At 38.4% G+C, this 11,569-nt stretch overlaps 1 protein-coding gene across 4 annotated transcripts in view; it reads left to right on the forward strand.

Moving 5' to 3' along the window:
- celf3b (cugbp, Elav-like family member 3b) overlaps nucleotides 1-11,035 on the forward strand; it is a 32,833-nt gene extending 21,798 nt beyond the window's left edge. Inside the window, exons 7-14 of one of the 4 annotated variants that reach the window (XM_026228843.1) lie at nucleotides 727-870; nucleotides 1,720-1,855; nucleotides 2,359-2,496; nucleotides 2,629-2,688; nucleotides 2,777-2,866; nucleotides 3,127-3,270; nucleotides 5,230-5,368; nucleotides 10,297-11,035. In XM_026228843.1, the coding sequence (XP_026084628.1) occupies nucleotides 727-870; nucleotides 1,720-1,855; nucleotides 2,359-2,496; nucleotides 2,629-2,688; nucleotides 2,777-2,866; nucleotides 3,127-3,270; nucleotides 5,230-5,357 (840 nt within the window). In that variant the 3' untranslated portion in view covers nucleotides 5,358-5,368; nucleotides 10,297-11,035. Of the gene's footprint in view, nucleotides 1-726; nucleotides 871-1,719; nucleotides 1,913-2,358; nucleotides 2,497-2,628; nucleotides 2,689-2,773; nucleotides 2,867-3,126; nucleotides 3,271-5,229; nucleotides 5,369-10,296 lie in introns of all 4 variants that reach the window. The other 3 variants (XM_026228841.1, XM_026228842.1, XM_026228840.1) reach the window with 3 other exon arrangements.
- The last annotated feature ends 534 nt before the right edge of the window (nucleotides 11,036-11,569 follow it).

Below are 11,569 nucleotides of genomic sequence, written 5' to 3' on the forward strand. Positions count from 1 at the left end.
TCTCCTCTCAGTCTACCCTCCTCTATGCTGTCCTCCTCTATCCTCTCAGTCTCTCCTCCTCTCTCCTCCTCTTCTCTTCTCTCCTCCTCTCTCCCCTCAGTCTTTACTCCTTTTGCTCTCCTCCTCTCTCCTCTCAGTCTCTCCTCCACTCTCCTCTCAGTCTCTCCTCATTTCTCCTCTCAGTCTCTCCTCCACTCTCCTCTCAGTCTCTCCTCCTCTCTCCTCTCTGTCTCTCCTCGTCCTCTCAGTCTCTCCTCCTCCTCCTCCTCTCTCCTCTCAGTCTCTCCTCCACTCTCCTCTCAGTCTCTCCTCATTTCTCCTCTCAGTCTCTCCTCCTCTCTCCTCTCTGTCTCTCCTCGTCCTCTCAGTCTCTCCTCCTCCTCCTCCTCTCTCCTCTCAGTCTGTCCTCCTCCTCTTAGTCTCTCCTCTCCTCCTCTCTCCTCTCAATGTCTCTCCTGCTATCTCCTCTCAGTCTCCCCTCCTATCTCATCTCCTCCTCTCTTCTCTCTGTCTCTCCTCCTCTCTCCTTTCCTCCTCTTTCCTCTCAGTCTCTCCTCCTCCTCTCTCCGCTTACTCTCCTCCTCCTCCTCTCTCCTCTCCTCCTATCTCATCTCATTCTTTCTTCTTCTCTCCTCTCCTCCTCACTCCTCCTCTCTTCTCTCAGTCTCTCCTCCTCTCTCCTCTCTCCTCTCCATTCAGCTGTAATCTCTGTCTGTCTGTGCTCAGGGCGCCTCCTCCAGTCTGGTGGTGAAGTTTGCAGACACAGATAAGGAGCGTGGCATGCGGCGCATGCAGCAGGTGGCCTCGCAGCTCAGCATCTACAGTCCAGTGACGCTCAATTTTAATGCATATAATGCCTACACACAAGCAGTGAGTACAGCTCAGACACACACAGTGCTTTTTAGCATGTACATTAGGTTATTAGATTTTAGGTTTTTCCTGTTATCAGTATAGAACGAAAAGCATATTTTAAGTGTTGAATGTTTTTTTAATAATAATTTTTTCTTCACTAATTAAATAGCTGTAAAATGCATAGCTGTTTTGCATTTAATGACTGATCAAGATTCATCTGTGAAGCCTTGAAAAATAAAATGCATCATGGTTTCCACAAAAATATTGGGTATCACTACACTGATAATAATCAGAAATGTTATTATAATAATTTCTGAAGATCATGTGACACTGAATTACAACTAAATTACAGTTAACAGATATTCACATAGAAAACAGTATGAAATTGTAAAAGTATTTTTCAATACTACTGTTTTTACTTAGTCTTTGTGAGCAGAAGAGACTTGAAAATCGAAATATTTCCCTGTTTCTACTACTAATAATAACACTGTATTGTTTTATAAAAACATATAATATAAAAACATTAAGTTTATATAAATATTATATAAATATTATTAATGTTGGCCATCACCTCAAATAGGCAGCTGGGACTTTACTCAGCCATTGAGGTGAGAGCGATGATCCTATCGTATTTCAGACTTTATTTTATTATTTTAATCATGATCATTTTCACACAGAAAAAAATGCAAATGGTTTATTTATTTACAATCTGTATTTATAAACAGTTTTGAAAAATTCTGTGGACAAAGTAAATAAACTTAATACTGCAATAAAATTCAACACCTAGGCCATAAAATGTATCCATCATATTATTATATTTTACTTGTTCTTATACTACAGATACTTTTTCCTCTCTGTCTGCCTCAGGTGCTTCAGCAGCAGGCTCTGGCTGCGCAGTCATCATATCTGTCACCTGTGTCTACAGTCGCTGCGCTGCAGATGCAGCAGATGGCAGCACTCAATGCTAACGGCATCATAGCAGCACCTCTCACATCCTCTTCAGGTGAAAGCCACCTTCACCACAGCATTACAGCAGAACTACTTGCGCTTCAGGAAAGAGGTCCGAATTGCATCATAATATGGTTTCTTTATAATATTTACACCACCCAGAAGGATGTAAAATGTGAATAAGAAAGTCTACTTGTGTGCTAAATGTTTATTTTTATTTTAAAATCAAAGCTAACAAACAGTAACTAAAAGCCAGAAAACTTATTTACCCTTATGAAAAAAGTTCACTTTGGCTTAAATGTAACTTCAGTGTGTTATGAGTCACAATCATGAACGTGTCTCACTTTAACACAAGTGACCTTTTATTTAATCATTATTAATATTATATTATTATCTGCAAGTAGTTATAAAAAATATACTTTTAAGATTTGAAGTGCACATTCAGTACAGTATAGCACTCTTGTTTTTCAGCATGGAGATCTTTATGCAAACAGCTTCTTGTTTGTCATTCTTTTACTCGTCAGTCTAAACTCCACACTGCTCTGTGATTGGCTACAGGTGCAAACACTCCACCCACTATCGCAGCCACTCCCATCTCGGCTCTGCCTCCACTGAACGGCTATAGTCCTGTACAGGCAACCAGCAATGGACAGCCAATATCAGAAATCTACTCCAGTGGTGTTCATCCATATCAAGGTGAGTTAAATCAACAGCTGCCCAGAACACACTAGCTACTGAATACCAGTCAACCATAATCCTCTAACACAATGGCAGTTAGTTCAGCATGCACAAAAGCCACTAAAACGCTGTCTCTTCATGGTCTCTCAGCTCAGAGTCCTGCGTTAGATCCTCTCCAGCAGGCTTACGCAGGCATGCAGTACTATACAGGTACTATATGTTTCTCACAGATGATATTTTGGGTCAAATCAGTCGTTGTCTTGCTGTATCAGCATGTGTCAACTCTGTTTCACAGCAGCCTACCCGACTGCATACGGATTGGTCAGCCAACCGTTTCTACAGCAACCTACCCTGGTTGCCCAGCAACAACCACAGCTACAGAGAGAAGGTGATGTCATTTCCTGTTAAAAAAGACATTTAGCCTACTTCCTCAGACGTTAGTCTGTACCCTTGTCAAAAAGAAGTGTGTGTGGAAAAATATAACTTTTAGTACAATTTTCACAAGTATATTGTCTATGGTATGGTTAATCATTGCTTTATGTATGAATACACACGTTTATAAATCATTGTGTCTGAGTTTTTCATGATAATGATGTCTGTCTATAAAACTGACGTTGAGTCTAATGTATGTGTGTGTGTGTGCTGCAGGTCCTGAGGGGTGCAACATCTTCATTTACCATTTGCCTCAGGAGTTCACTGACTCAGAAATGCTCCAGATGTTTCTGACGTTCGGTAACGTCATCTCTGCAAAAGTCTTTGTTGATCGGGCCACCAATCAAAGCAAGTGCTTCGGTAAGAATGAGCACCGTCTGTTTTCCTGAAATACTAACTAGGTAGGGAGCAACTACATAGAAACCTCCCACCATTCCCAACTAACATAGCAATGCACTGGTGTTATTTTAGTGTAATTTTTACTGAATCGTGGCATAAAGTAGATGATTGACTACTGTTTGACAACTTCAAATCTCCCGAGGTCTCCTGGCAGAGGTGCTGGTTTTATTGCTGTCTTCAATCAGCAGTTTAATGTCAGTGCTGTGACCATTCCTTAGTTTTCTATATTTGAGTGCTTGGTCTTAAGTGTTAGGGTCCACCATTTTCTTTGATTTGTAATTACATCGACCCACGAGTTTATTTAAATCTTGCTTTGATGCTCTGTGTCCTGCTGTTCTCAGTATTATAAATGATTCCTTACAGACTGGGGTTGTTGCAGCAGCATTGAAGATTGTTGCTGTAACCCCTGTATCTAAAAAAGATAATGTTACACTGGACGCTTCAATAACTTCAATAACTCTTTCAAATCTCTGGTTTTTGACAAAATTACTTGTGCGTATTGTTGCCTCTCATTTGTGTAACATCTCACAGTTAATAATCTTTTTGAACCTCTTCAGTCAGGTTTTCTTAAACTTCACAGTACTGAGACAGCCTTGGTCAAAAATCACCAATGATTTGTTGATGGCTTTTGATTCTGTTAAGAACATCTATTTTTATTCTTCTTGATCTAAGAGCTGCGTTTGATACTGTGGATCACAGTCTACTACTAACTCATCTTGAAAGAGTGTTTGGTGTGTCTTAAGGTGGCTAAGGTATTATTTTACTGACTGCTCCCAGTTTGTATCGATGGGTGGTTATAGGCCTGAGATTAGTTCTGTCTCAACTGGCGTCCCTCAGGGGTCGGTTTTAGATCCTTTATTTTTTAACATTTATTTGTCACCTTCAGGCAACCCTTTCAGATAGCTCTGCCTTCATTACCATTTGCATGCAGACGACATACAGATACACATTTAAAACCTCATTAGCACCTTGACTTTACTTATTTGTCTGACTGCATTACTGAGATTAAAATACGGAAGGATAATAATTTCTTGTGCTCGAATGGTGCTAAAACTGAAGTTATGCTCATTGGTTGCTGTTATAAAATTTCTAAAGCTGGTTTTCTGTCTCTAATTATTTGATGGCTGTTTTGGAAATCCAGAGTCGAGTAAGGAACCCTGGAGTTATTTTTTATGCAAATCTCTCTTTTGATTCTTTTTGTCCAGAGCACTGTCAAAAACCAATTTTTTCCACCTTAGAAATATCACAAGATTGTGTCCTGTGTTAAAGGACACAGGACTAGGATTAAAGGACTAGGATTTGCAGTCATATTACTACAGTGTTAGAATCTCTGCACTGGCTCCCTGGTCAGGTTTAGAGTGGATTTCACATTTATGATGCTTACTTTTAAAGCATTACTTGGTTTGGCATCACATTACCTTACAGAAATGTTACATCCATACACTCCTAGTCATAGACTGCATTCCTCTAAGTCAAATTTGTTGGTTGTTCCTCAAACATGTCTAAGATGTATGGGTGATAAGGCTTTCTCTTTCTATGCTCCTGTACTTTGGAATTTTCTGCCTCTTGAACTTCGGGATGCTCAGAATTATGATGTTTTTAAGGCTCAATTTAAGACATATATTTTTTTACTTGCAGTTGCTTGTTGATTTTGTATTGTTTTTTATTGTATTGATTATATTCTGTTCAGAATTTGAGGAGCTGCTTTTAAAGGTTTATTATTATTATTATTATTGAGACACATACACACATATATAATTTATATATAAACATTTTCAGTTTACTTGTTAATTTAGATTAAAGTTGTAGTAGACACTATCAACCTGAACAAACTCAGCAACTGCACAGCAGACCTCCAACACAGTGATGAGTTTCGCATGGACACTGAACATTCATCTCTTTGTCTTTTCTGTCTCTCAGGCTTTGTGAGCTTTGATAACCCAGCGAGTGCTCAGACGGCCATCCAGGCCATGAACGGATTTCAGATCGGCATGAAGAGACTCAAAGTGCAGCTGAAAAGGCCGAAAGATGCCAACAGACCCTACTGAGATCCAGACGGGTAAGAGAGGACAAAACATTAGGAAAGAGAGAGATTTATAATGCAGAAGGTAGAAAGAATGTAAAAAATGAGAAGGTGAGAGAACAAAGAGAAAATACTGCAGGGATTTGTCTGAATACGGATGCTAAACACATTTATAATGGAGAATAGGAGGCAATGGAGGCACTGCATACTCAAGAATAGATGAGAAAATAATCCAGAGGACTGAAAAAATGATGCAGTTCTCATTAAGAAAGTGCTAAAGACATAGAAAGTAACACAATTAATTAAACGTCAAAGTCGATAGACTGAAACTGTATTTTTTTGTAAAATGCACTCCAATGCAACTTTGAAAAATCAAGTAAAAATAAAACAATACTATGAAATATGATTAAAAACTGTAAATCAGTGTTCCTTTAGCTCAATTGGTAGAGCATTGCGTTATCAAGCGCAAGGTTGGGGGTACAATTCCCCTGGAACATATGATATGTAAAAATTGATAGCCTGATTGCACTGTAAGTCGCTTTGGATAAAAGCGTCTGCTAAATGCATTCATTTATTTATTTATTTTTTACTTAAATCACAGATTTTTCTAAAGTGACTGTAAGAAATTACAAACTCCACCTTTAAATTTGATAGATAAGCTTAAAACTAAAACAGTACGATCTGGTTCTGTTTTTGATGCTGCTCTTTGTATTTTCTCGATGAAAATCACAAACCACATGACAAGCTCCAAATGGCCAATCATAAATGATGGAGACCCGGTGGCTATGGTAACCTAGCAACAGATAATCCACTACCTCTGACGTTGTAGTAAGTTGATTGGGCTGTCTGGTTGCCGTTGGCGACTGCCTGTGTTTGGGTTGCTCTAGCAACATTGATTGTTTGGCCATGGTGGGCTGCATGGCATGTTGCCGTGGCTACAAAGGATTGTTTGGTGCATTTGTGGCTTTGATTTCACTGATGAATTCCTGTGAGATTTGACTGGAAATGAATAAGTAACCCTCTCACTCTCTCTATGAAGAACTAGACTTCAGTTTGTTTTGATTCGTTTCTGAAGTGTGCTACTTTGTGCTGCTAATAATGTGCTTACAATTCTGAATGTGGGAAGGTGAATGGTTCAGAATGTTTATCATAAAACATAAGAGCAGGTCAACAGGTGAAAGCAGCGGTGAAGAAAGCATCAGTTCAGCTCAAAATAAAGCTTCAAACACTCAGCCTCATATTATTCCAAACCCATATGACTGACCGAAAGAAGATATTTAGAGGAGTGTCCATGCTGCTCTTTCCTATACACGCAAATGGCGCAAAAAGTACTAAACAAGTCAAACATGTGACTTATGTGCTATTTTAAGTCTTCCGGAGTCATTGTGTGAGAGGCACACTGAAATTTAAATCTCATATTCAAACTTGATTAATAAGTCATACAGGTTTCGAAAATCATGAGGCTGAATGAATGACATTTTAATTTCTGAAGTACCTTCTTCATTATGGATCTACCTGAGCGTCTGATGGTGATGGTGACAGTAAGTACAGTGCCTGGTGCTGAATGGAGAAAACGCCACCAGTACAGGGATTCTGGGCAAAATGTGTGAGATATACAGTGGTGTGAAAAGTGTTGGTCCCCTTCCTGATTTTTCTTATTTTTTTGCATGTTTGTCACACTTTAATATTATAGATCATCAAATAAATTTTAATATTAGTCAAAGATAACACAAGTAAACACAACATGCAGTTTTTAAATGAAGGTTTTCCTTATTAAGGGAAAACAAAATCCAAAACTACATGCTCCTGTGAGAAGAAGTGTTCAGTTTCTCTAGCCACACCCAGGCCTGATTACTGCCACACCTGTTCACAATCAAGAAATCTCTTAAATAGGGCCTGCCTGACAAAGTGCAGTAGTTTGTACAATGTTAAAATATAATAGTATGTACTTTGTGTTTTTACATTTTGAGGTAATAAAGACATTTTGAGGTTAAGATTATGACATTCTGAGATGATAAAGTCAGACATTAACATTTTGTCTTCATGCACTTCCTGACTATAGAGAGGAGTCCCAAGATAAAGGTGCCTCCTAAACTCAAGGCACAGCTGTGCCTTTGTTTCTATGATAATGTGAAGGTATGGGTGATACTATCAGGCACCTCTGTATTTAAATGACACTGTAATGCTGATGAGATCAAGGCTGGGAAAATGCCAGAGTCAATGATCTAAAACACACCAGCAAGTCCACCTCTGAATGGCTGAAGAAAAACAAAAGACTTTGGAGTGGCCTAGTCAAAGTCTGGCCTGAATCCTGTTGAGATGCTGTGACATGACCTTAAAAAGGCGGTTCATGCTCAAAAACCCTCCAATGTGGCTGAATTACAACAATTCTGCATAGATGAGTGGACCAAGATTCCTCCACTGCGCTGTAACAGACTCACTGCAAGTTATCGCAAACGCTCGATTGCAGTTGTTGCTGCTAAGTGTGGCCCAACCAGTTTTTCATGCAGGGCCATATAGTTTTGGATTTTGTTTTCCCTTAATAATAAAAACCTTAATTTAAAAACTACATTTTGTGTTCACTTGTGTCATCTTTTACTAATATTTCAATTTGTTTGATCTGAAACATTAAAGTGTGACAAATATGCAAAAAAATAAGAATTCAGGAAGGGGGCCAACACTTTTTCACACCACTGTATATCACATTAGTGAACCTAATCTTTTACAGTCACTCTTCAGAGTAACTCTTCAGCAAGTACCCAGAATTCCTGTTGCAACTTAAAGGGTTAGTTCACCGAAAAAGGAATATTATGTCATTAATGACACATGTCGTTCCAAACATGTAAGACCTCCGTTCATCTTCAGGAACACAGTTTAAGATATTTTAGATTTAGTCTGAGAGCTCTCAGTCCCTCCATTGAAGCTGTGTGTACGGTCTACTGTCCATGTCCAGAAAGGAAAGAAAAACATCATCAAAGTAGTCCATGTGACATCAGAGGGTCCGTTAGAATATTTTGAAGCATTGAAAATACATTTTGGTCCAAAAATAGCAAAACCTACGACTTTATTCAGCATTGTCTTCTCTTCAGTGTCCGTTGTGAGAGAGAGTTCAAAACAAAGCAGTTTGTGATATCCGGTCCGCGAACGAATCACTCGATGTAACCAGATCTTCTTGAACAAGTTCACCAAATCGAACTGAATCATTTGAAATGGTCCACGTCTCCAATAATCATTAATCCACAAATCCGGGATATTGGTGTGTTTGAACTCAGAGGGAGTGTCAGCCACATTAAAAAAGTTAACAGCTTAAGTCATTTGTGGATTAATGCGTATTGGAGACGCGAACCAGATCTTCTTGAACAAGTTCACCAATTCGAACTGAATCATTTGAATCGGTTCGCGTCTCCAATACGCATTAATCCACAAATGACTTAAGCTGTTAACTTTTTTAATGTGGCTGACACTCCCTCTGAGTTCAAACACACCAATATCCCGGATTTGTAGATTAATGATTATTGGAGACGTGGACCATTTCAAATGATTCAGTTTGATTTGGTGAACTTGTTCAAGAAGATCTGGTTACATCGAGTGATTCGTTCGCGAACCGGATATCACAAACTGCAGTGAACTCTCTCTCACAACAGACACTGAAGAGAAGACAATGCTGAGTAAAGTCATAGTTTTTGCTATTTTTGGACCAAAATTTATTTTCGATGTTTCAAAATATTCTAACGGACCCTCTGATGTCACATGGACTACTTTGATGATGTTTTTCTTACCTTTCTGGACATGGACAGTATAGCGTACATAGCTTTTTTTAATGGAGGGACAGAAAGCTCTAGAACTACATTTAAAATATCTTAAACTGTGTTCTGAAGATGAACAGAGGTCTTACAGGTTTGGAACAACATGAGGGTGAGTTATTAATGACATAATTTTCCTTTTTGGGTGAACTATCCCTTTAAACTAGAGAGTGATGCATGTGGGCTGCAATCAGAAACACTCATATTAATCGATCTTAATGCACACATACAGGATTAACACATGGAATCTTCACAACAACATTGCGATAGGAAAGCACTACATGATCTCCAGTTAAGCAGTCTTGAGCTTCACTGTGACCTGCATGTGTTTGCGTGTATCAAAGCACAGCTGATATGGTATATATGCAGCAACTGAGGTTGTTGACAGGTTGTGAGTAGATTTTCTAAGGTTTAAGGTCAAGTTTGGCTCCTTGCTGAAGTTTGTAATTTTTATCAGTGCTGAAAACGTCCTCATATCCCAAATTAATAATGAGAGACTTTGTGAGTTAAATCCTGTGTCTCTGTAAAACATCGATGTGTTGGTTTGAGCATCATGACCAGCCCAACACTACAATAACTTAACCAACGCTTTGATTTTAGAGCGGGGCCATCTTTTTGGGATATCTTTTGAAAACAGTCATAATTTTTGCACTTACATTTACTGCACAAAATTACACACTTCACTGTAAAACTGCAACTTGCAATTCTTGCATTCAGTTTTGCAAATTCAGTGATCTTTTAGCAATTTTACAGAAATATTTCTTTAATGCTTTCCAAAAATAGCATGTCTGATATTTAAAACTTTTTTTTTTTTCACGGACATCATTTGTTGCTCATATAGGGATTTATTCAGATAGTTCATTCAGTGAATGATTCATTATGTTGATTCAAACCAAAATGATTTGAATCTTTTATAAGAACCATCACAGGAATCACATGACTGGAAGGAGGGTCAGTACACTGGTAGGTCATCGGCATGAGCGAGATGTTGGGGATGATATGATGATGCTTTCATTTTCACTGAGCAACCTGATAAAGCAGACATTAACCTGAAAACTGAATCACTGTCTGCTGTTTGTCTGCGATCCAAAGCAGAGAATTTAATAACATGAACATCAGTGTAATGCAATCAATCGATCTCTCTCTTTCTGTCTGTCACAGGATGGAGATTATTAGGCATCCACGCAGCAGACGGACTCCAGACGCTGAGCTGCACAGCTGAATTGCTAACATGAGATGTTTGTTATCTTGCATGCTCACGTGTGTGTGTATATGCAAAGGACAAAAATAAGATCTTGTACATAAATCGCATTCAAACACACACACACACACACACAATCACACAGAGAGAGAATTATGGAAAGAGGTCAATGGTATTAACACACACACAAAAAAAAACATGCTACTTCCTATGGACCTTCTTAGCTCTGTAAATGTATAAAACAGTATTGTTTTTCATACAAAATAAATAAATATAAATAATAAATGAGAAAACCAGCCACAGTAAATGACCATAATTAGATTAAGCTTAAAATAAACTATGTGAAAAAAGAAAATAAGAATAGCAAAAGACAGTAGTTACAGTCAGTAGTGTTATTAATATTGTAAGAAAACCATCTTAAGATTTCTACTTTTTCATTATAAATGTGAAGTGTAAGGGGACTCAGGAATTTCTGGGCAAGTTTTAATATGTTATCTTTTTATTTATCTATTTATTCATATTTGGAAAACATGGTTTGGAGTCTCTTGCTTTTCAATGTTTTTTAGAGAACTACATTAAAACAGTTGTAAAACTTTGTAACGTATTGAAATATGAACTACAATGATGATATTTATGTCTTAAATTTTTGGATCAAACTTTTTGTTTCTGATTTAAATAAAATAAAGGTATTAAAAGAAAGGTTGGTCATGTTTTGTGTGTTAATGTACATGGATTGAGGTCTTTGTGCGTCGGAGAGATGGTTTGTGTGGTACTGGTGTAGATACTGAGGTTCTTGTATTTCACAGCAATGAACCAGATACTTCTTTTGCCGCGTTTCCACCGAAATTACCCGAACATTTGTACCATATTTTCCCCCCAGACCTGCTGCTCTCTGTGTTTCCACCGCGGTCTAAAGAACCGGGAAGATTAGGCAAATAGTCTGGTGACGTAGGTCTGCGTGTGTTTCTCAATACAAAGTACGCTGATTTTGGACTTGCATCCTTGGTAGTTCGGACTTTGCGCATTCGACTCAGGAGTGTGATGTCCGCGACTACGCGATTCCGGTAATTCTGCAAACAGCAGCGTACTTGATAACATCAGTCAGCTCGCCTTGACTACTGCAATTTTCCTCTCTGTATATCGACAATAAAACGAAATATTATATCAGATACCACTGCCTCCTTTCGTGTTCATTTAAACATAATAACAGCTGCAGGAATGTTTTTAGTTCAG

This window comes from Carassius auratus, chromosome 41 (genome assembly GCF_003368295.1).
Source record: "Carassius auratus strain Wakin chromosome 41, ASM336829v1, whole genome shotgun sequence".
NCBI classification, from domain to species: Eukaryota; Metazoa; Chordata; class Actinopteri; order Cypriniformes; family Cyprinidae; genus Carassius; species Carassius auratus.